The sequence below is a fragment of the Vipera ursinii genome (assembly GCF_947247035.1).
Source record: "Vipera ursinii genome assembly, chromosome: 2".
NCBI lineage: Eukaryota > Metazoa > Chordata > Lepidosauria > Squamata > Viperidae > Vipera > Vipera ursinii.
The window spans coordinates 276,961,430-276,988,420 of NC_139513.1; the positions used below are offsets into that span (position 1 = coordinate 276,961,430).

Below are 26,991 nucleotides of genomic sequence, written 5' to 3' on the forward strand. Positions count from 1 at the left end.
AATGATACATTTGATATGCGTTGCAGCAGAAAGCAACAAAGCAAACAATAAAATACATAGAAAATAACTCCAAAGAAAAAAATGGTTTCCTAATCTTCAAAAGGAGGCATATATTGTCATGCCAAAATAATACCTGCATTTAAAGCCTAAAAATCTATGTATCAACAAACACCCAATGAATCCTCGCCCTCAAATTTTTAATGGGCATTACTCATACTGTATTAAAATTTAAAATGCATTCGCATACTATTTATTGAACTAGATAAAAAAATAAACCCATTGGTTATTAACAAATGCTTTCCATGAAAGGTTCGATGCAGTATTTGTAATGAGGACATTGTTTTAAATATTTCCAAGTACTGTTAAGTATCTGGGAACAAACTTTGATTTCAGACTCCTGAGAAACCCCCCAAAGGCGCGGGAGAAGTGAGGATGTGTGAGGTGTGAACACCTTTCGTGAATGATGTTGTTATAAACTAAACTTTAGCCAGATACTCTCACATCTCCTGCTTTAAATTGCTTTGGTTCTCTGTTCCTTGCTCCTCTTTTTTTGCGCTTTCTAAAACGCTCCTAACTCGACTATGGATACGAGGGTAGTTAAATCATAGACATATCAGGTCATAGAGAGAGAGACTAGCCAGGACCGGAAGTTCCATTCTGCCTTTCCATGAGCCGCTTCGGCAGGTCATAGAGATGCTCGTTACAGCATGCCGTAAAGCAGTTAAACCGCTTTCTTCTCCCAGCGGGGTGTCTGAAGAAATTCGTGACATTGGCGGAGAGGTTATGTCATAAACATCTCATATGTACCATATATGTGTGTGTGCGTGCGTGTGTGTTGAGTCTCTCCTTCGCTCTCTCTTTGGATAGATATGTAAAGGTAGAAGATAGACAGATAGATAGATTAGATACTGTATATGATGCTATGGTTCTTGTAATGCTGCGGGTGATAAAGGGAATTGTGGTCCAATTTGTTACTGAAGAAAAAGATTCTTGAAAAGTTACATTGTTAGTGTGCCTAGAAAAAACAGTGTTAAAATAGTATGACTGCTGCTTAAAAACAATTATGCTGCATCGAGTCTTGTCTGTTTCAGGTAACTGTGTTTGGATTTCTCCGTTTTTTCTTTCAGGATTTCCAAATTTCTTCTTTGTGCTCTACAAGCAAGGCTTTACGAGGGCATTGGTGCCATGCCCTTCTCAACCCAACCTGAAACATGCAAAGAGCAGAATGTTCTGGTAGCTTGTCTTGATAATGTTAGAAACCTCTCCAATATTTTGAAAGCCATTCATTTCAAAGACCACACTACTTGCTTCGCTTCATCAAATGGACTCAAATTCACGGTGGAAAATGCAAAGTCTTTGCAAGCCAATGCTTTTATTCAGGTTAGACCACAGGATTTCTTTTCTGTTCAGACTTATGAGGAACTTTAGTTTGACTAAAGAAATTAAATGAACGTGTATGACATCCAATAAGACTTCCAAAAGAAATGATATATTCTAATAATGAAAACAATCCTCCTGTAATTTCTCAGCATATCTTATTTCCAGCACAGGGAACTATTTAAGCCACTCTGGGGTGGTTGAGTTTGTAATGCTGTTATTCCAGCAATACTTCTTGATACACATTTAATAACATAGTAATTTAAAATATGATTTTTCTATATGCAAGAGACAGCATTTTGAAAATAAAGAAATAGTTGTTGTGGCCCTGCTGTGTATGACTTTGTAGCAGAGTTTGTAACTACACTTGCTTTAATCATCACAGCCTTGCCCTTGTGTCTGTTGCTAATTATATATCTGTTCCATGTGCTGTTTTGTAAAACACTCTCTTCTGCTTGGTCATTTTCTTGTTAAACATCACTGGATTGCAGTTTGAAAGTAAGTGCCATTTTTCTATTGCTTGGCCTTCACGATTCTGGATTTGTTAATTTACAGGCTGGAATTTTCCAAGAATTTGTTGTGCAGGAAGAATCTGTGATGTTCAGAATCAATCTGTCTGTGCTTTTGGACTGTTTGACCATCTTTGGAACAAATTCTTTGCCAGGTATTGCTTGAGTTTACTTCATTGAATGATGCCAACTTGTTTCTTCTTATTGTATGCAAATTATCCTGTGCTGTAAGATGAATTGTGGATTGAATTAGAAATGCCTCATATTTGTCCATATCAATATGCCTAATGTCTACTTCCAAAGTCCTACTGATGAATTGATCAGGAGGGAACATGATCATTTTGCAGTGCAGTTCATGCACGTCTATGGAAAAGAAAATCCCATTGTGTTCAGTGGGGTTTACAACCAGCTGAATATGACCATGAGAGCCAGTCTGGTGTAGAAGTTGTAATAAGCATCAAGCCAAAACCCCTGACTTCTAGTCTTGCCTTAGACATAAAATCAACAAAGTTACTTTGGGCCAGTCACTCTTTCTCAGCCATAGGAAGTAGGCAGTGGCAAAAAAACTTTGCAAAGAAAACTACAAAGATTTGTCCAGGCAGTCAATAATAGTCAGTGACTTGAGGGCGTGTGCACACAAACACAGACACACATAGACCGTTATGTGGCTCTTCACAGTCAAAGGCATAAAAGTGCTTTGGAGGATGTGGTGCCCGCTTGTACAGCTGTTTGCAAGCCCTTAATTGCATATTTTTCCAGGATCATGCTGCAGTTGCAAAAAGCAATGATATAGTCCTTGCAAGAGATGCAGGTGTTTTCAGGAGTTCTGTTAATACCGCTTTCCACTCAAAAACCTTTTTTTTTTATTTAAGTCCAAATCGCTGCCCAGCCTTACTGAATAGACATAGTTACAATTACAATATTGTAATAGGGTTTTTTTCCCCCATTTCAGGAACTCAAACAGCCCTTCGGATGTGTTACAAGAGATATGGCTACCCTCTAACCCTCTACCTGGAGGAAGGAGGGGTGGTGACTGTATGTAAAATCAAGACTCAGGAGCCTGAAGAGATTCTCGATTTTGACTTCTGCAGTACTAATGTTGTAAATAAAATTATCCTGCAGTCAGAGGGACTGAGAGAGGCATTTTCCGAACTAGATATGACCAGTGAAGTGCTGCAGATTACAATGTCTCCAGACAAACCTTATTTCAGGTAGTAGAAATAATTGTCCTAGTGTGATAAATCATACTACAAGACTTGGTAACTGTAATACTGAGCACAGTGCAAACATGTGGCCTAAAATTTGTATATGGGAAGTAAAGCTGAATAAACGTTTGCATATTTAAAATTCAGTCTTGGATTATGCTCTAGCACAGCAGTCCGTCACTTATCTAAAAGTAAGTCCTATTGAATTCCCGGGCTTTGTTTCCCCCCAATTGTGTATGTGGAAAATTGTAGCTGATAAGGACCTCTAATAAGCCAGCAGCAAAGCTATAGCTTGAGATTTTGGAGATCTGCCAAGTCAGAGTAAATCAACCACGAGCAACCTTTTTGCAACTGGTGTCGCAGACATTTATGCTTTTGAGGCCTTCAGAGGACGTAGTGCTGAGGTTGGCAATGTGAGCAGAGGCACCTGGGTGGAACCAGTTTTCCATTTTGAAATATGATTGAGGGGAACCAGAAACTTAACACTTCCTTTAGTGATAAAGAGAAAGCTCTACATTTTTTTTAATATTAGTTGAACTGGTTAAAAACATAAATTACTAAAATTGATGAACTTGTATGAGGGGATTCAGGAGCAGGATTCCTTGAACATTTGCAAACTCTTCTTGCTACTTAAAGGAAAAAATAGCTTTTTTACTGTTTGCTAATTTTTTAATGGGCATAATGCATGTCCCATGACTTTTGTTCCTTAAATCCTACTAATCCCAAAATGAAAATGAAGTCCATCAGTAGCAATTGTCTTCATTTTTCTTAATATCCCTTTGCAACAGTTAGACAAAAATATTTACTATTTTCAGCCTTTAATGCCAGACATAATTTTTCAGTAATTTAGAGTGTTAATGACAAATTCTTTGCTCAATTTTATCATGTACTGTGTTTACATATGCAATATTGCTATAATATTGCTCAATCTGGTACATCTTTTCTTCTTAAGATTATCCACTTTTGGGAATGCTGGAAGCACTCATCTGGATTACCCCAAGGATTCTGACCTTATTGAAGCCTTTCATTGTAATGAAACACAAACAAACAGGTGAGTTACACCAGTACATTTACTCCAAGGTATTACAATGACCATTTGCGTCATGCAATTGTTAATATTTATTTACACTAGACTACATGTCCCCCACCAGAAAGGTGATCAATATTACTTAATTGGAATGTTTGTAGAAGGATTGGCAATGTTTTCTGGTATTGAATGCCATCTTGCAGAGTCAAAACATTTTTTAAATGCCCCAAATCAGAACTGATACTCAGAAATCTAACAAAGATGGCCAGTGAGATCTTGGATAATTTTTTAGCATTGAAAAAAATATATAGAATACATGCAACTTAGAATTGATCTACGGAGTCCTCAATGCTCTCTGAACTTGGTTGTTTGCTTGCAGACATTTCATTACCCAACTAGGTGACATCATTAGTGTGAGTGAGTGTGGGGTTTGCTCCCTGTTTATATACAGTAGGTGTCTGGCCAGTTTTGGCTGGGAGTGTGGTTTTCTGGGGGAATTCAAACACATTCCCCATGCTGGCTGGGGAATTCTGGGAGTTGAAGTCCACACATCTTCAGGTTGCTAAAGTTGAGAAACACTTTTACAGGGAAGCCACAAAACCAGGTAGGTGTGTCCTTCCAGGGTGAAGTGTGAACGTGCTAATCACACTGGGCTCATTTTAAATGCTGGGCAAATTGCGCTTGGGCTGAAAATAAAGCATGAGGAGAGAGGATGACATTCCACCCCCACCCACCCCCATCACCAACAATAATGTTTGTGTAGGGTTGGGGTGGGGGAGGAGATGAACTATACTTGACATTATGTCTTTCTTTTTTTCAGATACAAGATATCATTACTCAAGCCATCAATTAAAGCATTAGCTCTGTCTTGCAAGGTGTCCATTCGGACAGATAACCGAGGCTTTCTTTCATTGCAATATATGATAAGGAACGAAGACGGAGAGATATGCTTTGTGGAATATTACTGCTGTCCCGATGAGGATGTTACAGAAACAGAACTGTAGCTGTAGTGAAAAAAGTTACTGAATTAACACCTGCGAAAACTGTTTAGTTCAAGACAAGTCGGGAAAGAAAGAGAACAAGAGAACATTATTCCCATTGTAGTGGAAGTCAGAGCATCCCTGAGCCATTTAGGTTAGGATGATAAAAAAAAAATGGAGATGGAGACAATACGCTTTCAAGGAGCTGCAGTGATTGCCCATGGAGAAATGTATGTAATGTGGAGGCTTAAGGTTGAGAAGGAAAAAAAAAAAACCCACATTGTTTTCCACCCAAGCAGGGGTTTTGCTTTGCTTCCAAAAGGAGAGCAGGGTAAAGCCAAATGTATTTTTATTACAGTTATCTGAAAATAAAAATTACAAGGGACAACTTAAAGCAGCTCTCTGTAACACTGGGACTTACATACCCAATACGGGAACTAGAAATGAGTCTCTGAATCAGTGCTGAAAGAGAGGCTTGATTGTATGCCAAACCGTGAACCGCTAACTGAACTTCTGGAGGAAGATTTGGCCAAGAGCAAAACTGTTGTGTCGCATACTTCTCTACAATTTCTAAATTGCATACTTTGTAGTTGAATCTCGAAAGCATCACAAGTTCTGAATTGATACATTTCCCTTTTTTACATACTACAAAATACATTTTTCAGTAATATCTTTAAATTTATTTTTTATTTTTTTATTTTTGTCAAGGTAACAGGTTTCCATTTCTCCTATTTTAAACTGGAGGGGGGGGCAGGAAGGCTCTCCTCTTTCAGGCTGCTTCTCTGCCCAAGCAAACAGAAGAAGGGAATCGGCACCACCGTTTTAGAGGCCAGGACAGAAGAAACTTTCAAAGAGTTTGTTAAAAAAAATAGGTCCTCAATGTGCTTGGAAAAAATGATTCAGTGGGGTGTCTGTGGAGAGGGTGGGATGGGGTTGGATGAAAAATGAAGGGGGGCAACACAGTTTATGTGATCGGTCTATTTCAGTCTTTTCTCATAGTGGCTTAATTGGAATGTACAGGTGACCAGAAATGGTATTGGGAAGAGAAAACACGTTTTTCCCCAGGAGAAGAAGTAACACGGAAGCCTCTTAACTAATTTAAAGAGATTATTCTAAAATTCAGTTCAGTGTCATTACAAGAATAAATGATGTGGACAAAATAAACAACTTTTAAAAGTTAGCTATCCTTTCGTCTGCTTCCCAACCACCCCTGGAAATCAGCATCACTATTAAAAGCCCGAACTTAGTTGACAGGACTTTCAGTGGAAGGTCTTTCGTATAGGTAAGTGTTACCACGTATTGTAGCTGTAGTATCAAAGATTGCTGCTAATTTGTGGGTATCTTTCTAAAAAGGAAAAATGGAAATTAATATTAAAACCATTGGCGGAAATTAAATCAAGAATTTAGATGCCAGTATCTCATATATTAGGCACGTCTTTCCCAGTCTCCTAGTCTTTTGGTGCCTAAAGATCTGGTATGGAGCAAAATAGCGCTGCTTTTTTATTCCGTTTTAAACATTTGGTCAATTCCTGTCCAGCAGGAAGCCTGCAGGAAAAAAACAAAATGTTACAGTTAATGGGCGCGTATCAATAAATTAATCAGTTAAATCAGATTATGTTGTTCTATTTCATTTGCTCTTTAAAAAGTGGAACTAAGCTAGCAATACAAAACATAGTACAGGTAATCGTTGCTTAAATTCGTTCAGTGACCGTTCAGACTTAGGATGGCGCTGAAGAAACAGTACTTAGGGCCAGTCCTTGAAATTATAGCTATTGTGGCAGCCCCACAGTCAAGTGTTAAAAAATTGATGCCTGACATCCTGCCTATATTTATGACTGCAGTGTCCACTTCAACTCCTCCCACTTATCTAGCTCCTCTCCCATCTCTTATCATCTGTTGCCCCTTCTGTCCTGGCCTTGACGCAACAGCTGTCCTTCACTGTCATCTTCCTACCGCTGATGATGAGATGTATCCGCTTGGCCCTTTATGAGTCAGCTGCCGGCCAGATGAGGCCTTCTCAAAGCCTTGCACAGCGCTCCTGAAAGCCTCGGGAGAGCTGAGTGCAGAGCAGCTATCCTTCAAAAGGGCCAGGCCCAGAGCGCTTCAGCAAGAAGAGGATAAAGACGGCAAAGATCGGCTGGGGTAGCAGAGTGCAAAGTGGCAGGAATGCAGGATAATATTGGGGGACAACGCAGCCTGCAGGATGCAGGGCAGAAAGAAGGGCAGTGATGGGGGAGCTGAAGCAGAGGTGAGGATAGCAGGGCCAGAAAAGTTTGGGGTCCTCACTTAACAACAGCACAGTCCTTGCCTGACACCTGCAACCATTACTAAGCAATGCAGTCATGCTGTTTTGCCTAACAACCCAATCATTTAGCGATGGGAATTCTGTTTCTAGTTAGGGTTAAGTGAGGAACTACCTGTGTCAATATGAGATTAGGTATACAAAAATACATCTCATCTTTTATAATTTTAATATATTGAGAATTTCTAAATAGCATAGACTTCTTTGTTTTGAAGTTCTGGGGATCTGATTAAGAATTCACATTTCATAAATTGATCTGAATTTAATAGACCAGAAAAATTATCTGGAAAAAAACACCCCACAGTTCCTTTTGCAAATAAGGATTTTGTTCTGTGAAATGGCTTTCAACCATCCTGATGCTCTGTAGGTTGGACATTTGTTTTCAACACAGTTTTTGGAAAAGTGACATAAGCTAGCATGGACTCTGTCACTATTTTTTCTGGATCATTGTTTAGGAGCTTTAGATCCTATGTTCCAAAGCAGGAAGCGCTATAGGTTTTGGTACTACTTAATAATTTTGGTAATACTGGACTAACTCTCTAGAACGTCGATCCACATCATAAATAGAAGTTAAAAGTGGTGCCCCTGATGGAAGCCTGCTTTTTCTAACAAAAAACACTTCTGGACACAAAGAGGTGATGTTTGATCACAGTAGTTAACAAATAGTAGTATGAGTGCAATGCACATATGTTTATGCCCACAAACATATACAAATTGAAAGTTCTGTGCACCCTTTTAGAATAGTAATGTTAAAGAGTTTTGCTTGGCAGTGGACTGCATGAATTGTCTCCCAGACAGATAGCTTCTCCAGCCCTGCTGCTGCTGCAAAGCTTGGGTATTTATTGTGCATTTTCCCCTCCAACTCTAGTTCTTTAAAAATATTTAAACTTACATATTCATCATAACTAGCAGCTCTTGTATCTTTTTAGTTTTCTTGTGGTGGGACCCATAAATAGCAATCTGAATCTGTACACACTGTATGGGTTCAAAATGCAAGTCGCAGTTACTTCCTTGTAGTTATTTTATACATACCAATGTCTTTTAAAGCTTTCCTTGAAATATAAAAAAATAATCTTAAGACCAAGGCTGTGCTTTAGAGCTACTATAACATTACCTTTGCTTTCTTGTTGCCAAAGCAACCATGAGGAAGCTTTTCTTGATAGACTGAATATGGGGGCACTTGTATTAATAAATTTAAATGCAAATATTAAAGACAATTTTGTGACACTTATAAGACTAGCTCTTAATAAAAATTAAATTCTGAAATATCGTGAATTCAAAATGATATTCCTGCAACTATGAGATATTTCAAATTCAAAACATTTTGCAAACCAAAACATTTTGCAAATAAAAATATGGTCTTTTTATTCAAGCTGATAATATTACCTTACTGAGCAGCTGATAGGCCTCCCTTATTTTTTCCTCTGCTAGACAAATGCAGCCCATAATATATAATCGTTCAGCTGCCTGCTTATTAAAATCACTGCAGGGATTTTGTTGAGTTTTAAAAGACTCTTTGAGTAATTCATAGGCTTGCTGAAAGAAATCATACAAAAATATTTTTATCACTTCTGTCCTCCAACACAAATACTTCACTTATTCATGCTCATTTCTTTGGGTTTACTGTATCTTTAATTTTCTCTTTATCCATCCATTCATCCACACATATCTTTTTGAAATATAGCTAGCCTTTTCTCTTTAGTGAACAACTGATTTAAAGCTGTAACACTGTTGCTACGATCCTGCTAAATATTAGACTGTCATAGTTTATGGCTTCTTATGTTAAATAACTTGAATTTCATGGCTCATTGATTATGTTTTTTGAAATCATAATGACCTCAGTTCTTTATACTCGAGTTGAATTCTCCCAATTCAAAGGAGTTATTTATCCATAATGCTTGGCAAAAAGGTAAGTTTTCCCCCAGGGTAGTAACTCTTCCCAACACAGCTGTGATCTTCCTTCTTGGTACAAACCCCTCATCCCAGTTGCTAATACAGTTGGGGGAAAATCCATCTTATCCCTCCAGGTCTTCTGTCCTTTCATGCAGCCTTTGCATGGCCAAAAGTTACACAGCTGTATATCCCAGCAGATAATCTGGTTTACCTTTCTTTTTCCTATTTGCCCAAGCCACTTGCTGAAGACTTTAAGGGCACTGATTGTCTGAGGATGGTCCATTCCTAATGCTTCCTTGTAGGCTACCAAGCTCTCCTTGAAATACCTTTCAGCGGCCTCTAGAAAAACAAGTGTGGTGTGTTTTGTATGAAATGTATCTTGAAAAACAAATCAGTACAAGGAAGCTGTATGGATTAGTTAAATTTCACTTTCCTTCTTTTATTCCATGTCATTTTGTTCTGCCACAGAAGCACAAACTTATCAGTTCATTCCTTTGGTTTATGTAGCTGCCTACCTCACTTTTACATGACTAGGTCAGGGGTGTCAAACTCAATTTCATTGAGGGCCGCATCAGCATTGCGGTTGCCCTCAGGGGGGCGGGTGGGTATGGCTAGGGTGGGTGTGGCCTACTGGGTGGGCGTGGCTAGAGTGTGTATGGCCTACTGGGTGGGCATGGCCAGCTCTACATCGTTTGCATCAAGGGTGCCTATGGGGGCCTGGGCAGGAGTGGGACAGATCTGAGGGTCTCTGGCGGAAGGAGGGTCTCTGGCGGAAGGAGGGTCTCTGGGCCAGGGCCAAGGCAGTGGGGGCCGTTCCCTCACTGTTTCCAGGATGGCTTCGCGGGCCACATGAAACCACTTCACGGGCCAGATCCGGTCCCCGGGCCTTGTATTTGACATGTCTGCTCTAGGTAGTTTACAATGAAATACACAAGATAAAATAAAAATGAAAATGAAACACATAGCAGCCAGGTATTGTCCAACCCATCTTGCACACAGCCAGGAGACAGGAGGAGAAAGGAGTATTAAGTATGTATTAGTTGTCAAGTCTTAGCAGGTCCGTTAGCCCAGTGTGCTTTGCCCAAACAGACTCCAAGCCAGAAAGGTAGATTAAAATTATTTTTTATTTATTTACATAAGCAGAGATGGTGCCTCACTGGCCACTCAGCCAAAAGAAGACGAGCAGCTTGGCTTTGGCGTGAGTCAGCTTGATTGGTTATAGTCATTCTGACACATCTCTGCATTATGTATGTGGACAGAAGCTTTAGCATGTAACACGGCATATCTCTTAATTCCTTCGTATGATCTTGTTAATGCTCATCGAAATATTCAAGAAGTGTGGTTTTCCTATTATAGCGCATTTGGACGTCACTAAAGCTGAAGTCAGTGTCCTTGGCAGCTTTGAACCAGTTCTTATTGGGCTGCAAATTTCTCATTCATAGTTTGTTTTCTTCTTAATCTACTAGAAACAATCAAAGAACCTACCTAGTTCCTGAAAACATTAATCAGAGGGGTCCTCCTCTGCTGCCGCCACCCTACGTTTGCCACTTTGAGTTAGTTTTTAAAAAGGCAGGGACTATAAATAAATATTTATCGGATGGCTTTACCACATAATTACCAGTATGCTTCTCTTCCCCTGTGGCAGCATAAGCCTTTCCCAGGAATAATGCTGCAGATCCAACTTCAGGGCTGAATTTCTGGTAGAGAGCTAATGACACAGAATGAGCCTAAAGGAAAGAGACGGATGTTTCCAGTTCACAAAACGAGAGCTATCACACGACATCTGGCAGTCCATTCCCTCAAATAGCAATAGCCCTTAGACTTATATACCGCTTCATAGTGCTCTACAGACCTCTCTAAGCGGTTTACAGAGTCAGCATATTGCCCTAAACCTGGGGTAGGCAACCTCGGCTCTTTTATGACTCGTGGACTTCAACTCCCAGAATTCCTGAGCCAGCATAGCTAACTCAGGAATTCTGGGAGTTGAAGTCCACGAGTCATAAAAGAGCCGAGGTTGCCTACTACCCCTGCCCTAAACAATCTGGATCCTCATTTTACTGACCTCTGAAGGATGGAAGGCTGAGTCAACCTTGAGAATCAGAACTGTCAGAATCAAACTTCTGGCAGTGGAATGCAGAGTTAGCCTGCAGTACTGCATTCTAACCACTGTGCCGCCACAACTCTCAAATCCTGTTCTCTGTCCTAAACTTCGAGTCCTAGTCTAATCCCCAATGTGGAGGCTTCCCACAGAATCACAGCTTCGGGAGAGGATTTTATCTCAGCACACGTTCTGTGGGGGGTGGAGTTTAATATCACTAGCAATGGTAAAAAAAAGGTCAAATGCAAGAATGAGCTTTGTTAGTGGCTAACCTTACTCTGTGAATATGCCAATATGTGTTTCTTCCCACATGGTTAAGCTAAAAGGAAGAGAAGAAAACATTGCCATTTTCTACTTCTCAAATAATTCAGCATCAGAAAATATTTCCCAGGGGAAGAGCAGGGTATGGCAACATTTACCAAATAAGGTCTCCTGTAAAGTGTGTGTGTGTGTGTGTGTGTGTGTGTTTGTGTGTGTGTGTGGAGATAAAAGCAGGGCTTTTTTCTCATAGAATGCTCAGAATGGAGTTCCGGTACCTTTTTTGGATGGAACCTTGTAGGGTAGGCAAGGTGGGTTGTATGACATGTGTGAGTTCCGTTACCTTTTTCTTTTACAAAAAAAGCACTGGATAAAAGTATCTCTATCTCTATCTATAATATCAACTATATCTATATATCTAATCTATATCTATATAAAACTATACACACAGATATATATGTATGTGTGCGTATGGGATTTTATGTAGGACGCTGTGGCTCAGTGGGTTAGGACGCTGAGCTTGTCGATCGGAAGGTCGGCAGTTTGGCGGGTCGAATCCCGAGTGCCGCGTAGCAGAGTGAGCGCCTGTTACTCGTCCCAGCTTCTGCCAACCTAGCAGTTCGAAAGCACGTAAAAATGCAAGTAGAAAAATAGGGACCACTACGGTGGGAAGGTAACAGCGTTCCGTGCACCTTTGGTGTCTAGTCATGCCGGCCACATGACCACGGAGACGTCCTCGGACAAGCGCTGGCTCTTCGGCTATGAAACGGAGATGAGCACCGGCCCCTAGAGTCGGAAACGACTAGCACGCATGTGCGGGGGAACCTTTACCTTTACCTTATAAAATCAAAACCAGTCAAAACCAGCACCTTGAACTGACTCAGGGGAAAAAAACTGGCAACCAATAGAGCTGGCAGAGCAGAGGTGTAATGTGTGATCTAGAGGAACACACATAACTGCCTTTTTGCACCAGCTGAAATTTCCCAACTCAATTAAGTAAGTCCTTTACCTGTAATGCATAGGAAATGCTTTTTTCATATATTGTTTTCATTTGTTTGATTTTGGCAATTTCCTGATAAAGAGGTATCAGTTCTGGAGCCACATCTCCTTCAGCTGAAATGAGATCATCAACGGCCTTCTCAAAATACTTGGATGCCAAATCTAATTCATTTTTCTGCAAACTTGCCCTAGGGACAAAAATAAAAACAGCAGCTGGATTGTGGTGCATTGCCGAATGGTTGCATTCATCGGAGACAATCTGGTTCAAGTCTAATTTCACTCAGAGAAGTTCCCTGACTTCAGTCCAGTTTCAAACCAAGCTACATAACAGAGTAGTTGTGGAAAAAGAACGCAAGGAAAGAATGCTACATATGGGGACTTCTGTAGGAAGTATGAAACATAAATCTAGAAAAACAGGTTTTTAAAAGATTCAGAAATGCTTCTGAAAATATTCTGTCTGGATTGGCACATCACTATCAACTGAGTCATTTTAAAGATATAGAATTTCAAAACTCAGAAAGGGGTCATTTCTTGGTCAGCTTAGGTCCTAATTAACATTATACAACCACAGGTAAGTTTTGAGTTTTACCTTAAGCAAACCAACATATCTAATGCAAACTAGAAGCTAGGATTAACATGGGGTTAATTCCTTTTGCTAGCTAACCTGCACAAAACAGGTCTAGATCATCTCTGCATCCCATAAATTTGTTGGTTTGTTTTTAACTTTTATCCTGCAGATACAAATTTTTAGTAGGAAGGCAGCTGAATTTTGGCAGCATTGCACACTATTGAAATGGCTGCGAAAAAAAGAAAAGAAAAGAAAAGCATTTTGGAAACTACAGATCGTCCTCGACTTACGACCACAATTGAGCCCAAAATTTCCATTGCTAAGTGTGACTTTTGCTAAGTGAGTCTTGCCCATGTTAGAACATTTCTTGCCACAGTTGTTAAGTGAATTGCTGCGCTTGTTAAGTTAGTAACAAGGTTAAGTGAATCTGGCTTCCCCATTGACTTATGACTCCAATTGTCACAAATATGAGTCAGTTGCCAAGCATTTGAGTTTTGATCATGTGACCATGGGGATGCTGCAGTGGTTGTAAGTGTGAAAAATGGTCATAAGTCACTTTTTTAATGACATTGTAATTTTGAACAGTCACTAAACAAACTGTTGGAAACTGAGGACTACCTTTATATGTGGGCCCTAGATCACCTTTGTCTTTATTTTATTCATATAATGCATCTGTGCCTTGGTGGAGCAGTGGGCTAATGCCTCCTTAAGTAACACCAGCTGCCTGCAATTAGTGCAGGTTCGCATCCCACCAGGCTCAAGGTTGACTCAGCCTTCCATCCTTCCGAGGTAGGTAAAACGAGGACCCAGATTGTTGGGGGCAATTAAGTTGACTTTGTAATAATGCCGCTTGGGGGTGTGTGTGAAAGCCCTAATAAGCAAGCATATACATAGAATGAAGGCTACTGCTAAGCTGGTAAGCCGCCCTGAGTCTTCGGAGAAGGGCGGGATATAAATGGAATTAAAATTTAAAAAATTTTTAAAAAATTATTTGTCGGTCCACCTTCAAACAAATTTTTGCTTACCTGCCGAGTGCCACCATAATGTCTTTGTAACATACTTTAAGTTTAGCAGCTCTTTTCCAATCTAACCCCTGCAGTTCTCCCAGACCTTTTTCAGCCTTCTGCAGGTTGCAATAACATTCTTTGGCAGTAGAAAAGTCAAGGAAAAATAAAAAAGAGAAGTACATTCAAAGCAAGCAAGGAAACAAACAAAAATAACACTAGAGGAACTTGCGCTGTTGACTTGGACTCCAATTATTTTGGCAGACCTGAAATTACTTTTTTTCCTACACGTGGCTTGGCAATTTGTGCTTTCTAGCTAATGGCTACATAAATCAATATATCCTGAAGCAGTACAAAGAATAAAACTTTTGAATGATGCAGGTTTTTGACTTTGACAATTCATTTATTCTTGATGCTGGTGACAGGTGTTTGGTGCCTGAATTTCTATAAGGAAATTTGGTACAAATCCTACTGAAATGAAAGGAAGATGCAGGCTAGCACAGCACATTCCTCCATAGACTTTGATGTTATGCCTAAAAATTGTCCTATTTATATCACATTTTAGATTTGGGACCCTTTTGGATTATCAGCCTTTTGGTTACCCAAGTCTTAAACTCTACATAATTTAAATACAGGAATGCAGAGCAGACAATGAGTTTGCAGATAAATCACATACATGCACAATGCTGAAAGACAGCTCTGGCAAATGATGGTCAGGTGGCTGGGGGTGGGGGGGAGAAACACAGAGTCCAACGCGACTAAATGAGAAAACAACACAAACACTTTGTGCTACATTCAGAGCCCCCTGGCAAGAGGACAACAATATAAATTGAACAAACAAGCAAAATAAATTAGGGAGCTGACCTGTTCTGATGTCTAAGGCACAAACACCACACACAACCATCCCTTAGAGAGGAATGGCAACAGAATGACTTGAGACTTTCTCTCATGAGCAATAGGACAGGTCTGCATAATGCTAAGCCTCTCAGATGTGGGTTGTAAAAATTTAAGAGATCTGTAGATGGCAGCAAAGAGCTAAACACTTTCTGCATCTCTTTGCTGCCCTCTAGTGATTGCCAAATCTGCATACAACTTCTGTCTTCTGTGATTCACTGTGGCTTCCTATGCAAAGGGCTAGTTCTTGATTGGTTGAGTGGTCAACCTGTAGCAGACTCCACCCAAAGCTTTTCTACAGTCAGAAAGGCCTGGCTAGTGCTTCAAACAGGTATCCTTCCTACCCTGAATAAATTTATATGACAGGCTCCAAAAAGCAAGAAAGACACGCTGAGTATCTTCTAAGCAGTTTCCTTCTAAGCAGTTTCTCACTTATAGACAGAAATCTTGCCAAACTAAAGCAAACTTGCATCGTTGTAGATACACTGTGAGAACACCTAGGGAGAAGTTGCTTGAGCGTTTTCCTTTCAACCAAACTATTTAGTCTTTGCTGCCTCTTGATCTTCTGGAATCAGCCCCTCCCTTCTGGGAATCCAGACTACATTCCACCCCAGTATGTATTTATTTGGTTAACTACATATATTTTTATACTGCCAAACTATCAAATTCATATCCCAGCACTGATTTATCCCACAGAGGGAAAGACTCTGAGCCATCAGCTGTGCAAAAGGATTTATTTATTCTTCCCATACGCAAGTCCTTTGCTCTGGCCATTGGCAAGGATATTTTTTCTGCATCAGATTTGCCATGCCCAAGGTGTAATAGATGGTCACAAGGGTGCTCAAAATGGTTCCTTTCTCCTCTGAGGATGCTGGAGAAGTATCACCCCTTAGGAAGAGGAGGATATATTTTGCCGAATTTGCATGGTGTATAGCTTGACTCGGAAGACCTGGAATAATTAATAAAATTACTGAACAAAAATAGAAAAAAGCGTAGAGCAGCCAACCCTGCCAAAAAGTTCAATGAATTAATTGGCTTGGGTTTTAGTACTGTATGCCTTTGATGAAAACATAGAATAGTCACTAGATGGCAGGATTTCAACAGCCAGGTATTTCCTCCCAATTCCAGCAATAAATCCCTGGAATGATCACTGCTGCGCATTTTAAGACATGCACCCCAGTCATCAATCTAGTAATTTTCTCTCTTGGTTCAGGTCCGATTATTTAGATTTCAGCATCTGGGTTGCTGATTAGTATTTTCCTTTCCTTGTTCTTTTTGTTGTTGTTCTCAGATCTGCATTGCACTTGCCTGTGACTCATCTTAGTAGATGCTTGCTAATTTAAAATATTTCTTTTCTTAACATCTGAGGATTGTTGTTTTCTTCCACAGCTATCCTTGAAAAATGTCACAGTTCCTTATAAGGTGAGGAGAGGAAGTCATGATGTTATTCAAGTCTGATTCTGGGTGAGATTTGAGAAAACTCAAATCAAAGTTGTCCAATGCCTACAGTTTGCTACTGGCTCTTGGTAAGAGGGGAATCTGATATTTACCAGATTGGTAATGTGCATTTGTTTTTGTGCCATTTGGTTTATTGATACTCAGCAAATATATTTAGTTCTCATACCTACTAGAGCAGAGTTCCCCAACCTTTCTGGCTTGGCGGCCCAGAGGCAAATCTGCACGTGTGCAGCCCTGTGCACACGTGCAAAAATGGCCACACGCACGACGGTGGTGCTAGACTGCGCACACAGGTCCAACTGGGCTGTGCACGCCAATGGTGCATGCGCTGATGCCCGCATGCATGCACAAATGGGCCGCTGGCACCCGTGTCACACTGACAGCAGTGATAGCATCCCCACACATGTGCAAATGGGGCCACTAGTGCCCATGAGGTGGTGCTACCGTGAGTGGGGCAGGGCTCACCAGATATTCCCAGGGCCTGGTGGCCAACAGCCCTATGCCAGGCCCCGGACCATAGCTTGGGGAGCCGTGTACTCGAGTCTCAGGCTAAAGACCATAGATGAAGGGCACTAGGTATTAATTAATTTCCCTGATTGATTATGTGCTGTTAAGTCACATAATAGCAGCCACATAGAGCCAGTTTGGTCCAGTAGTTAAAACATCAGGCTAGAAATCAGGAGACTGCGAGTTCTAGTCCCATCTTAGGCATGAAAGCCTGTTGGGTGACTTTGGGCCAATCACTCTCTCTCAGCTCAACCCACCTCACAGGACTGTTGTTGTGGAGAAAAGAGTAGGAAGGAATATTAGAAATGTTCATTATCATGAGTTATTTATAAAAATAATAAAATAGGGAGAAAAATAAAATAAAATAAAAATAAACTAACCATTATTTGATCAATTGCTATGTGTTAAACGCAAGGTAATGTTGCCAGGACAGGAGGAAAATGAGCAATTCTTTTTGAAATATATCAGAAAGGGGATCCTATTGGTGATTCAGTGGGTTATTGCTATAGAAAGTATTAATAGTTACTATTTGGTATAAGTAAAAAAAAATATACTACAACTTTATTAGGCACGTTACTGCACCAAAAATACGGGAAATCACTGTTTTTTGTTTTGGTTTTTCTCTTTCCTCATTTTACCCCCTCTATTTTTTTCCTTCCCTTTTTCCATTGTCTTTATTTATATTTGCATTTTACATTAAGATTTTTTTAATGAATATATATATATATATATATATATATATATATATATATATATATATATATATATATATATATATATATATATTAAAGAAAGAGGATGCTGTCAATGACATTAAAAGGAATGAAATCAGAGTCTGGTGGCCCTTTTCTGACAGACAAAATAGGTTATGCGAATTAGAATTAAAATTAGAATAGCAAAGTTGGAAGGGACCTTGTAGGTCATCTAGTCCAACCCCCCGCCCAAGCAGGAGACCCTACACCATTTCTGACAGATGGCAGTCCAGCTGTCTTTAAAAAGTGTAAGCTTTTGTGCAACTCATGAAATTCATGAAAGCTTGTGACTTTTAATAAAATACGTTGCTTGGAAAAGGGGCTGCCAGGTTCCTGATTTTTTCCCCAGCACAGTAACAACTACCACATGTCTCTTCTTATGAGTAAGAGAAATGGTCGTAGCTTCATGGGTTTGGGCCCAATCTCTTTCATCTTGGTACCCTTCCAACATTTTAGAGTACAACTCCAGTCATTCCCAACAAAATGAAAGAAAATGAAAGCATGCAAATCACATGGCTAGGGCCTGGTCTCAGGAACAAAGCATCCATAGCATTTTAGATCCCCTTTTTTTCTGGAGGGATCATGGCAAAAAATGCCTTACCTTGTAGGATAAGGTAACTGTGAGCGAGATTGGCAAGAGCTTCCGCTAGCCTCCAATGCTGGTTTCCATAGATAATTCTAGCGAGGACTGTGCATTGCACCAGCTCCTTGCAGGCTTTATGTATCTGGGGAAGAACATATATGTGGCTGGTTTGTTATTTCAACTATAACTACCTGGCAGACACACAGAAATGTTACTCAGTTCTGAGCTGAAACACAAATATTCCAATTCTGATTATTTTCAAGGCATAAATGATATGACAGTTGCATTCTTTTCTCATTTGCACTGAAATTAAGGTTGCAGCTTGCTTGGGTGAGTTTAAATTTGCACCGGTAAAAGCAACAGAGCTTAGAACAAGCTGTCATGGCTAACATTTTTACTTTTTTTGACTGTTCCTTCACATATCATGGTCAATCCTACAAGGTCTGGGTGGCATATAAATCTTTTGTGCTTTCATTTCACCCTCATTTAAATATGGAAACATTGATTTGGAAGGGACTCTTCATGGTAATACATAGACCAGACCAACGTTTCTCAACCCTAGCAATTCTAAGAAGTGTGGACTTCAACTCCCAGAATTCCTTAACTAGTATGACAAATTCTAGGCTGGCTGGCTAATACTGGGAGTTGAAGTCCACATGTCTTAGAGTTACCAGGGTTGAAAAACTCTAGTTTAGACACTGAGCTCCTATCCTCAAATGCCCTGAGAATGCAGATGTTACTCCTTGATGATCTGAAGGTGGTTTTCTCTTGGTCTAGTTTCATTACACTGAAGTGCAGATTAAAAGTGGGTTTTCCTGCTGAATCTGACAGCATCCCACCACAGCAATAAGGTTGTGAAATGTATGCTGCCTTGCAGATTTTTTTAGAGCATATACTGCAAATTAGATAGCTGCCATTTGGGTGTTGCTAGATATGTGAGTATACCCAAGGTGTATCTTGATGACACTAACAAGGGGGAAGGCAGCCAACTTCAGAGGGGATGGGGACTGGGGAGTACTTTAGCACAGGCCACCAGTACCTTGACACTGAACCACTACAGAATCAGATTGGGGTTTATGATTTGGATGAAGAAATTGACGAAGGCCATCCCTTTTGCTGATACAAGGGAAGTGGCTTGCTCGTCCTTTAAATTAGTAGTGGGGAAATGACCAAGTAGGATTTTCAAAATGGGAAGCTTTAAAAATATAGACTGGAGGTTAAAACAAAGTATGGTTAGAGGAATTGGGTATGTCAAGTTTGATGAGAAGAAGGATGAGGTGACAGGATAGCAGTGCTCCAATATTTGAGGGGCTGCCACTAAGAAGAGAGTGTCAAGCTATTTTCCAAAGTGCCTGAAGGCAGGACAAGAAGCAACGGATGGAAACTAATCAAGGAGAGTGTTGTGTAGCCGGTTCTTTGCAGGTGATAAGCGAGACAGAAGGTTGCAAACAGGAACATGCTTTATTGGAGTCAAGCAGAACAGAACTGAAACAGTGGCTGCTGCATAGCTACTTATACAGTTGGCCACTAGGTGGCAACAAATAGGTTTAAAGGAAACCATTCCTGCCCCAAATCTACCAATGATCTTCTTGGAGACAACAAGACTAGCTTAGTCAGTAACCGTTACACAGACACACCACTGAGCAACCTTTAAGCAGCATTTAAACAGACATGTGAATCAGTAGAAGTAAAAATCCTGATACATTACAGAGAGAATCAACCTAGAACTAAGGAGAAATTTCCTGAGAGTGAAAACAAGTAATCAGTGGAATGATTTGCCTCCAGAGGTTTTCTGTGCTTTAGCACTGGAGGTTTTTAAGATGAGATTGGACAACAATTTGTCTGAAATGTTATAGGTTTCCTGCATGAGCAGGGAGTTGGATAGAATAGGGTGTTTCAACTAGTGGTAGGCGTACCACTGGTGGTACTTTGGCACCTGGCAGGTGGTATGCGACTTAGACAAGGGGGATGAGCTGAAGTGGTGGCACTGCTGATGAGCTGAAGTGGAGACAGCGCCGGAGATGCCTGGGGGAGAGTCAGCTAGAGTTATGGTGTTCCTGGAGCTCTGCTGAGGGCCCAGGATTAGCGCGTGCAGGTTCAGCTGATTGGCACTTCCAGGAGCCTCCGCTATCACTGGAAGCAGACAGGCCTTGCAATGAGAGAGTCAGCTGGAGCTGCTGGGCCAAAGCAGAGGCCCCAGGATTGGTGCATATGGCTGCATGTTGATTGGCGCTTCCAGCAGACCCAGAAGAGAAAAGGAGGAAGAGTGGGGAGAGAGGAGACGATATAAAAGGAGGAGGTTTTGGCGGGAGAGGGAGAGGGAAAAAAAGATGATGAGGAGAGGCTTCTGTGAGAGAAGCAGTGAGAGAAGCACACACCCCTTATTCTGCCAATTAGAATTTTATGAATTTTCATCACTGTACGTGTAATATGTTTGACTTTTATGAATTTTTGTCACCAGAGATGAAATATGGTTTATTTTCTTTAAAAAGCAACCAATATCATTTTCCCCAATAAATTTAACTACAAAATTGATCCTGGCATCTGTTTCATTATTTCGGCTGAAAAAAATGTTGGCCTGCCAGTCTCCTGCATCTCTGACCTTGGCAAAACAAATGTTACGAATTTTCATTGCTGCAGACGAAATTTGACTTGTTTTTTTAAAAAAGCAAACAACACTATTTTCCCCATGAAATTTAACCGCAAATCTGCTATTAGCATCCATTTTAGCATTTCAGCTGAAAACAATTTGGCCTCACAGCTGCATACCCCCCCTTATTCTACCAATACAAATTTTATGAATTTTCATTGCTGGAGACAAAATATGTTTGACTTTTTAAACAGCAATCAACTCCAGTTTTAAGCATGAAATTTAACCACAAATCTTCTAGCATCCGTTTTAGCATTTAGGTTGAAAAAAAGTTTGGCCTACCAGACTCCCACAGTAAACTTTATTATGTTTCTCTTGCACCGCCATTAAATTTATATCAACCCTTTACTGTTCAGTTGCACATAGCTATGGAAACAAATGCAACATCATACCTCTCTTTCTTCAGTAAACTTTTCTGCTTTTTTCTGTGCTTCTATCAGCTTAGCTGCTGGAGTGGCCATCAGCTGGGCCCACATTTCTTGATCTTTCCCATTGGTATCCACTCTATCATAACAAAATAACATAATAACAGACATGGGACATATTCCAAATCCCTTTTCAAGCAGGAAACCCTATACCATTTCAGGCAAATGGCTGTCCAGTCTCTTCTTAAAAACTTCCAGTGTTGGAGCATTCACCACTTCTGGAGGCAGGTTGTTCCACTGATTAATTGTTCTAACTATCAGAAAATTTCTCCTTAGTTCTAGGTTGCTGCTCTCCTTGATTAGTTTCCATCTGTGGCTTCTTGTCCTGCCTTCAGGTGCTTTGGAGAATAGCTTGACTCCCTCTTCTTTGTGGCAACCCCTGAGATATTGGAATACTGCTATCTTGTCACCCTTAATCCTTCTTTTCATTAAACTAGACATACCTAATTCTAGCAACCATTCTTTATATGTTTTAGCCTCCCGTCCCCTAATCATCTTTGTTGCTCTTCTCTGTACTCTTTCTAGACTCTCAACATCTTTTTTACACCGTGGTGACCAAAACTGGATGCAGTATTCCAAGTGTAGTTTTACCAAGGCATTATAAAGTGATATTAAGACTTCACATGATCTTGATTCTAGCCCTGTTAATGCAGCCTAGCACTGTGTTGGCTTTTTTGGCAGCTGCAGCACACTGTTGGCTCATATTTAAGTGATTGTCCACTAAGACTCCAAGATTCCTCTCACAATTACTATTGAACCAGGTACCACCTGTACTATACTGTGCATTTGGTTTTTTCTTGCCTAAATGTAGAGCCTTACTTTTTTCACCACTGAATTTCATTTTGTTATTAGCACCCAAAGTTCAAGTCTGTCAAGATCCTTCTGTATCTTAAGCCTATCTTCTGGAGTGTTGGCTATTCCTGCCAGCTTAGTGTTGTCTGCAAATTCGATGAGTTCCCCATTTATACCCTCATCCAAATCATTGATGAAGATGTTGAAGTGTACTGGGCCTAAAATAGAGCCTTTGGGTACCCCACTGCATACTTCCCTCCATATGGATACAGTTCCATTGAGGACTACACATTGAGTGTGGTTGGTCGGCCAGTTAGCATCTATCTGGCAGTGATGCTAACTCTAATCCTATCCATTTACTCAGATTCCGGGTCTCCTTTGAGCCTTAAGTAAGTACAAAGCCTTTAGAACTGACCTTGGGGAAGGTCTGAGAAGGCTGTTCATGGGGAAAGGAACAGCAGGTATCAAGGAGGAACTTAGATAAGCAATTGCAAGGTCTTGAGGTAGAAAGAAGCATGAGAAACACAACATAGTCCCACCTTGATTTTCTTCAGTATAAAAGAGGACAGAAATTTAGACAGGATCTCAAGATTATGATAATACACACTACAACAATAAAAAAGCATTTCTGTAATCCTTGCAGTATCCCTTTACCTGGCCTATCTCCAAGGGCTGATGATAGGAAAACAGTGGTAGGCAATTATTGATGGATTCCGCCTGGAGCCAATTTGGGATGAAAGGGAACTAGCTGGGGCAATGAGGTGCAGTAGCCTTAGCCTGTCAGCTATGTCCTTGCTTCTCCAAAAAGCTTTTGATAAAACCAGCTGCTTAAGCAGACCAGTATGTTTTGAAAAAACCATTGGCTAATATTAGACTAATGAGGAAGAATTGTTTCTGGCTGAGCATTCTCTTTCTTGCATATGTTTATTTAAGGTGCCCCATGTTTGTATTGTTTATAATTTGCCAATAAACAGAATTGTCAGATAGGAGGGACTTTAAAGCCAATTTATGAAGCCTGAAAATACTAGAGCTTTTCCCAAACCATTTTGAGATTATAGGACAGGTACACTGAGACAGACCAGTTATTTATTTATTTATTTATTTTTGGGACTTATATGCTGCCCTATCTCCCGAAGGACTCAGGGCGGCTAACAACAATAAAAAAACAACAATACAAAAATTAAAAAAAGAATTAAATAACAGCCCCAAAATAAATTAACTACACAGTTAAAAATTAAAACATATTTAAAACCCCATCATCAATCCAGGTCAGCCTGATGGAATAAAAAAGTTTTGAGGTCGCGGCGAAAGGACCGGAGGTCCGGGGCCATCCGAAGCTCAAGGGGGAGTTGGTTCCAAAGGGCTGGTGCTCCCACAGAGAAGGCCCTCCCCTTGGGGGTCGCCAGCCGACATTGTCTGGCTGACAGTACCCTGAGGAGGCCCTCTCTGTGTGAGTGCACTGGGCGATGGGAAGTCGTCCCCGGCAGCAGACGGTACTGCAAATATCCCGGGCCTAGGCCATGTAGGGCTTTAAAAGTAAGTACCAGCACCTTAAATCTTACACATCACTTGCCAAAAGGCAAACTAGAGACATAGGTTCCTACTGCATTCTCAAATTTTCCAGGATGCTGTGTGATAGCAGATTATCCTCTCCATTTCCCACCAAATGGGCATACTTCCAAAGAAAGCAACTATGTGCCATCAAACTGGTGCTGATCCTTGGCAACTACATAGATATTCCCTACGATCTGTTCCTGACCTAATGTTACTGCTCTTCCAACTCATTGTTACTGTAACTGAGTCCATCTATCTTGCTGTTGGTCGTCTCTTTCTTTCTACCTTTCCCAGCATTAGAGTTTTCAGAGAACTGGGCCTTTGCATAAGTATCCAAAGTGTGATAATTTGTTCAAAATATGTTCATTTGAACCTGATCATTTGTGAGAGTGAGAAATCTGGGGTGATTTGTTCAATGATTCATCAGTTGGTTTGCTTGGCTGTCCATGATATTCTCAGGCATCTTCTCCAGCACCAAAGTTGACAAGTGTTCAATATTCTTCCTATCAACTTATACTTCCATAGAGTGTCACTATCATAGGGAATAACATGGTTTGCACTATTCTGATCTTTGTAGGTCTACACATCACACATTTTGAATATCCTTGTCATGGCTTTCATGGATGCTCAGCTGAGTGCAAGACTTTGGCATATTTCTTGACTGCTTGTTGCTATTCTGTTGATGGTTGATCTTAAAAAAGGCAGAAGCTGCCTACACTTTGATACCTTCATTATACATTATAATCTAAAGAAGGTACAGGGCTGTATCTTATCTTATATTCAATAAATGCTTCTGAGGTCTAAGTTGGATCCATTGCTTTGCTTTGGTATACTATTTCTGGATCTGTTTTAGTTGAAAGAATTGGGAGACAAGCAGGTGGGTAGCCTAGGCAATTGAGACATGAAGTGCTGGATGGAGTGGTGTCCCCCTAACTGCTAGCAAGAGTATGTATCTACTATCAATGCTACATAAATGCACAGGGAAAAACTGCTAGAATGTCTAAAGTCTACTAAAGAGCTAAATGATTTTTAATTATAAGAACTAAATAAATATTATTTTGTATTGCAATATCTAGAAGTTGGTAGCATTTTCCTACGGAAGCTGTTTTCCTTCCATTCTTTAAGAAGATAATTCTAATCAAAGTAAATTCACCATTGATTTTGACAGCATTTTGCTTTTCCTTTAACATGTGACTTGGTTTGCTAGCTTGAGTTTTCTATTCTGCCTGCACCTCCTTCTTAATCATGAGAAATCTGAATTGTGGAAGTTGCTGAAGAGAAGGCTTGGGTTTTATGAATGAAAAGATAAAGATAATTTGGTTGTCACACAGCTTGGGTTTAATGCTTAGACGAAGGAAGGAAGGAAGGAAGGAAGGAAGGAAGGAAGGAAGGAAGGAATTTGAGAAAAGCTTGCACCTGAGAAGTAATAAAACTATTACAAAGTAAGCAATGATTCAATAGTTCAATTATTGTATTCAATTGCTCAAGTCCAAAATATACAGCTCCAGCTTCCTGATGCAATGAGATGCAATTGGTGCTTGACAAAGAGCAAAATGATTTGATTCTGCTTTTTATATTCAACAGGTTGTCAATTTAGTGCTTGCAAGCTTTCAACCAGTGTTAGTACATAGCAAAGAAAAAGTGGAGGAGGGCTGCAATATAGAAGCAATTAAAATATATATCCAGAAGAGCACTGGGTTGATTTAAGTTCCCTTGCATGCAGGTATACACTCCACACTCTTGGCATGAATGATTTGGAACAGTTTCAAAAGCAGCTGGATGTAGGTCATCCATCTAAATCAGAATACAAATAGGATCCTCACATAAATCATGCAAATAATGATTATTGCATTGCAAAGAGTAATGGGAATTTAACATATATTTTCAATTACAGAGCCCAGGGATTTCAACAGGCAGGACTTGATCTTGGTACGGACTTGATCTTATCAAACATGCAAACTTCTCAGAAGAAAGATTTCCAGTCTCAAAAACAAACACAAAAGCAAATATAAAGCACCATATTTTTCTTAGTTTACAGCCAGAGTGTTAATATATATCCCATATACACCCACGGCTTCCTCCTGCAGAAATGTTATATAATGTAGCTTTATTCAAGACCAGAAATTCTAAGGATTCTTAAGGACAACAGATTATTAGTGCAAATCAGTTTAACCATGAAATACATCCTTAAAAAGGATATTGACTGCTGAATAAACTTCCACTGATAAAAGCTTGAAGGAGCTCAGCTCCCAGGCATTCATAACAGTCCCAGTTTTTTATCCCAAAGACTCTGAAAAATGCCCCATATATGTCACCCCAGAGGTTACAAAGACTTTTAAAAGGCCACTTTAAAAAAATATTTGGTAGTGTGTGCAATGGTTCCTCCTATTGCTCTGTTCAATTGTAGAAGTAGGATGAGGCTTCATTTGAAAAATCAATACACTATAAGTAATCCTTGATTTACAATCATTCGTTTAGTGACTAAAGTTACAGCGGCAGTGAAAAAAGTGATGTATGACTGTTTTTCATACTTACGACTCTCACAGTATCCTCATGGTCACATGACCAAAATTCAGATGCTTAGCAACTGGTTCATATTTATGATGGTGGCAGTATCTTGGGGTCACATTATCACTTTTTGCAACTTTTTGACAAGCACAGTCACAATACAGAATTGGAAGAGACCTTAGAGGCCTTCTAGTCCAACCCCTGCTCGAGCTGTACCATTCTACATAAATGGTTGTCCTTTTTCCCTTCCAAAAACCTCAAGGATGGAGCACCACAACTTCTGGAGGCAAGCTGTTCCACTGATTTCTTTCAATGATAGAAAATTGCTCAAATTGGATGTTTCTTTGATACGTTTCATCCATTACTTCTTGTCCTGCCCTCAGATGCTTTGGAACTATGACATTTATTAACTTTATAGATATACAGGGTGCTGATTCTGCTGTAAAACCCAAGCGTACAATAAGACCAACCCAGAAACTCAGAGAAAACTATGAGACAATTAGAGATGAATTCTCCAGTAATCTGTCAGACCTATGGGACAGAACTGCACACTGCATGTCAGTTTTGCTGCACTCTAATGATAATCATGCTGAATTAAGAGACTCTATAGATCGTCTATCTGCAGCTTATGAACGTTACCAGTGGCTG

General features: G+C 40.1%; 2 protein-coding genes across 2 annotated transcripts; one reads left to right on the plus strand and one right to left on the minus strand.

Moving 5' to 3' along the window:
• The first annotated feature begins 717 nt into the window (after positions 1-717).
• On the plus strand, positions 718-5,152 carry RAD1 (RAD1 checkpoint DNA exonuclease). The gene is made up of 6 exons (XM_083351515.1): positions 718-780; positions 1,128-1,380; positions 1,933-2,041; positions 2,839-3,097; positions 4,044-4,142; positions 4,939-5,152. Exons 2-6 carry the CDS (start codon positions 1,186-1,188, stop codon positions 5,120-5,122), a joined length of 846 nt encoding a protein of 281 aa, XP_083207641.1. The 5' UTR covers positions 718-780; positions 1,128-1,185; the 3' UTR covers positions 5,123-5,152.
• Positions 5,153-6,557: 1,405 nt separating this feature from the next.
• On the minus strand, positions 6,558-21,540 carry TTC23L (tetratricopeptide repeat domain 23 like; the record flags this gene model as incomplete). The annotated part of the gene is made up of 11 exons (XM_083351175.1): positions 6,558-6,643; positions 8,293-8,375; positions 8,787-8,936; positions 9,505-9,632; positions 10,912-11,020; positions 12,659-12,836; positions 14,242-14,367; positions 15,901-16,063; positions 18,433-18,556; positions 20,351-20,563; positions 21,457-21,540. The coding sequence occupies 11 exons, from the start codon at positions 21,538-21,540 to the stop codon at positions 6,562-6,564; spliced, it is 1,440 nt and encodes a 479-aa protein (XP_083207301.1). The 3' UTR covers positions 6,558-6,561.
• Between the last annotated feature and the right edge of the window lie 5,451 nt (positions 21,541-26,991).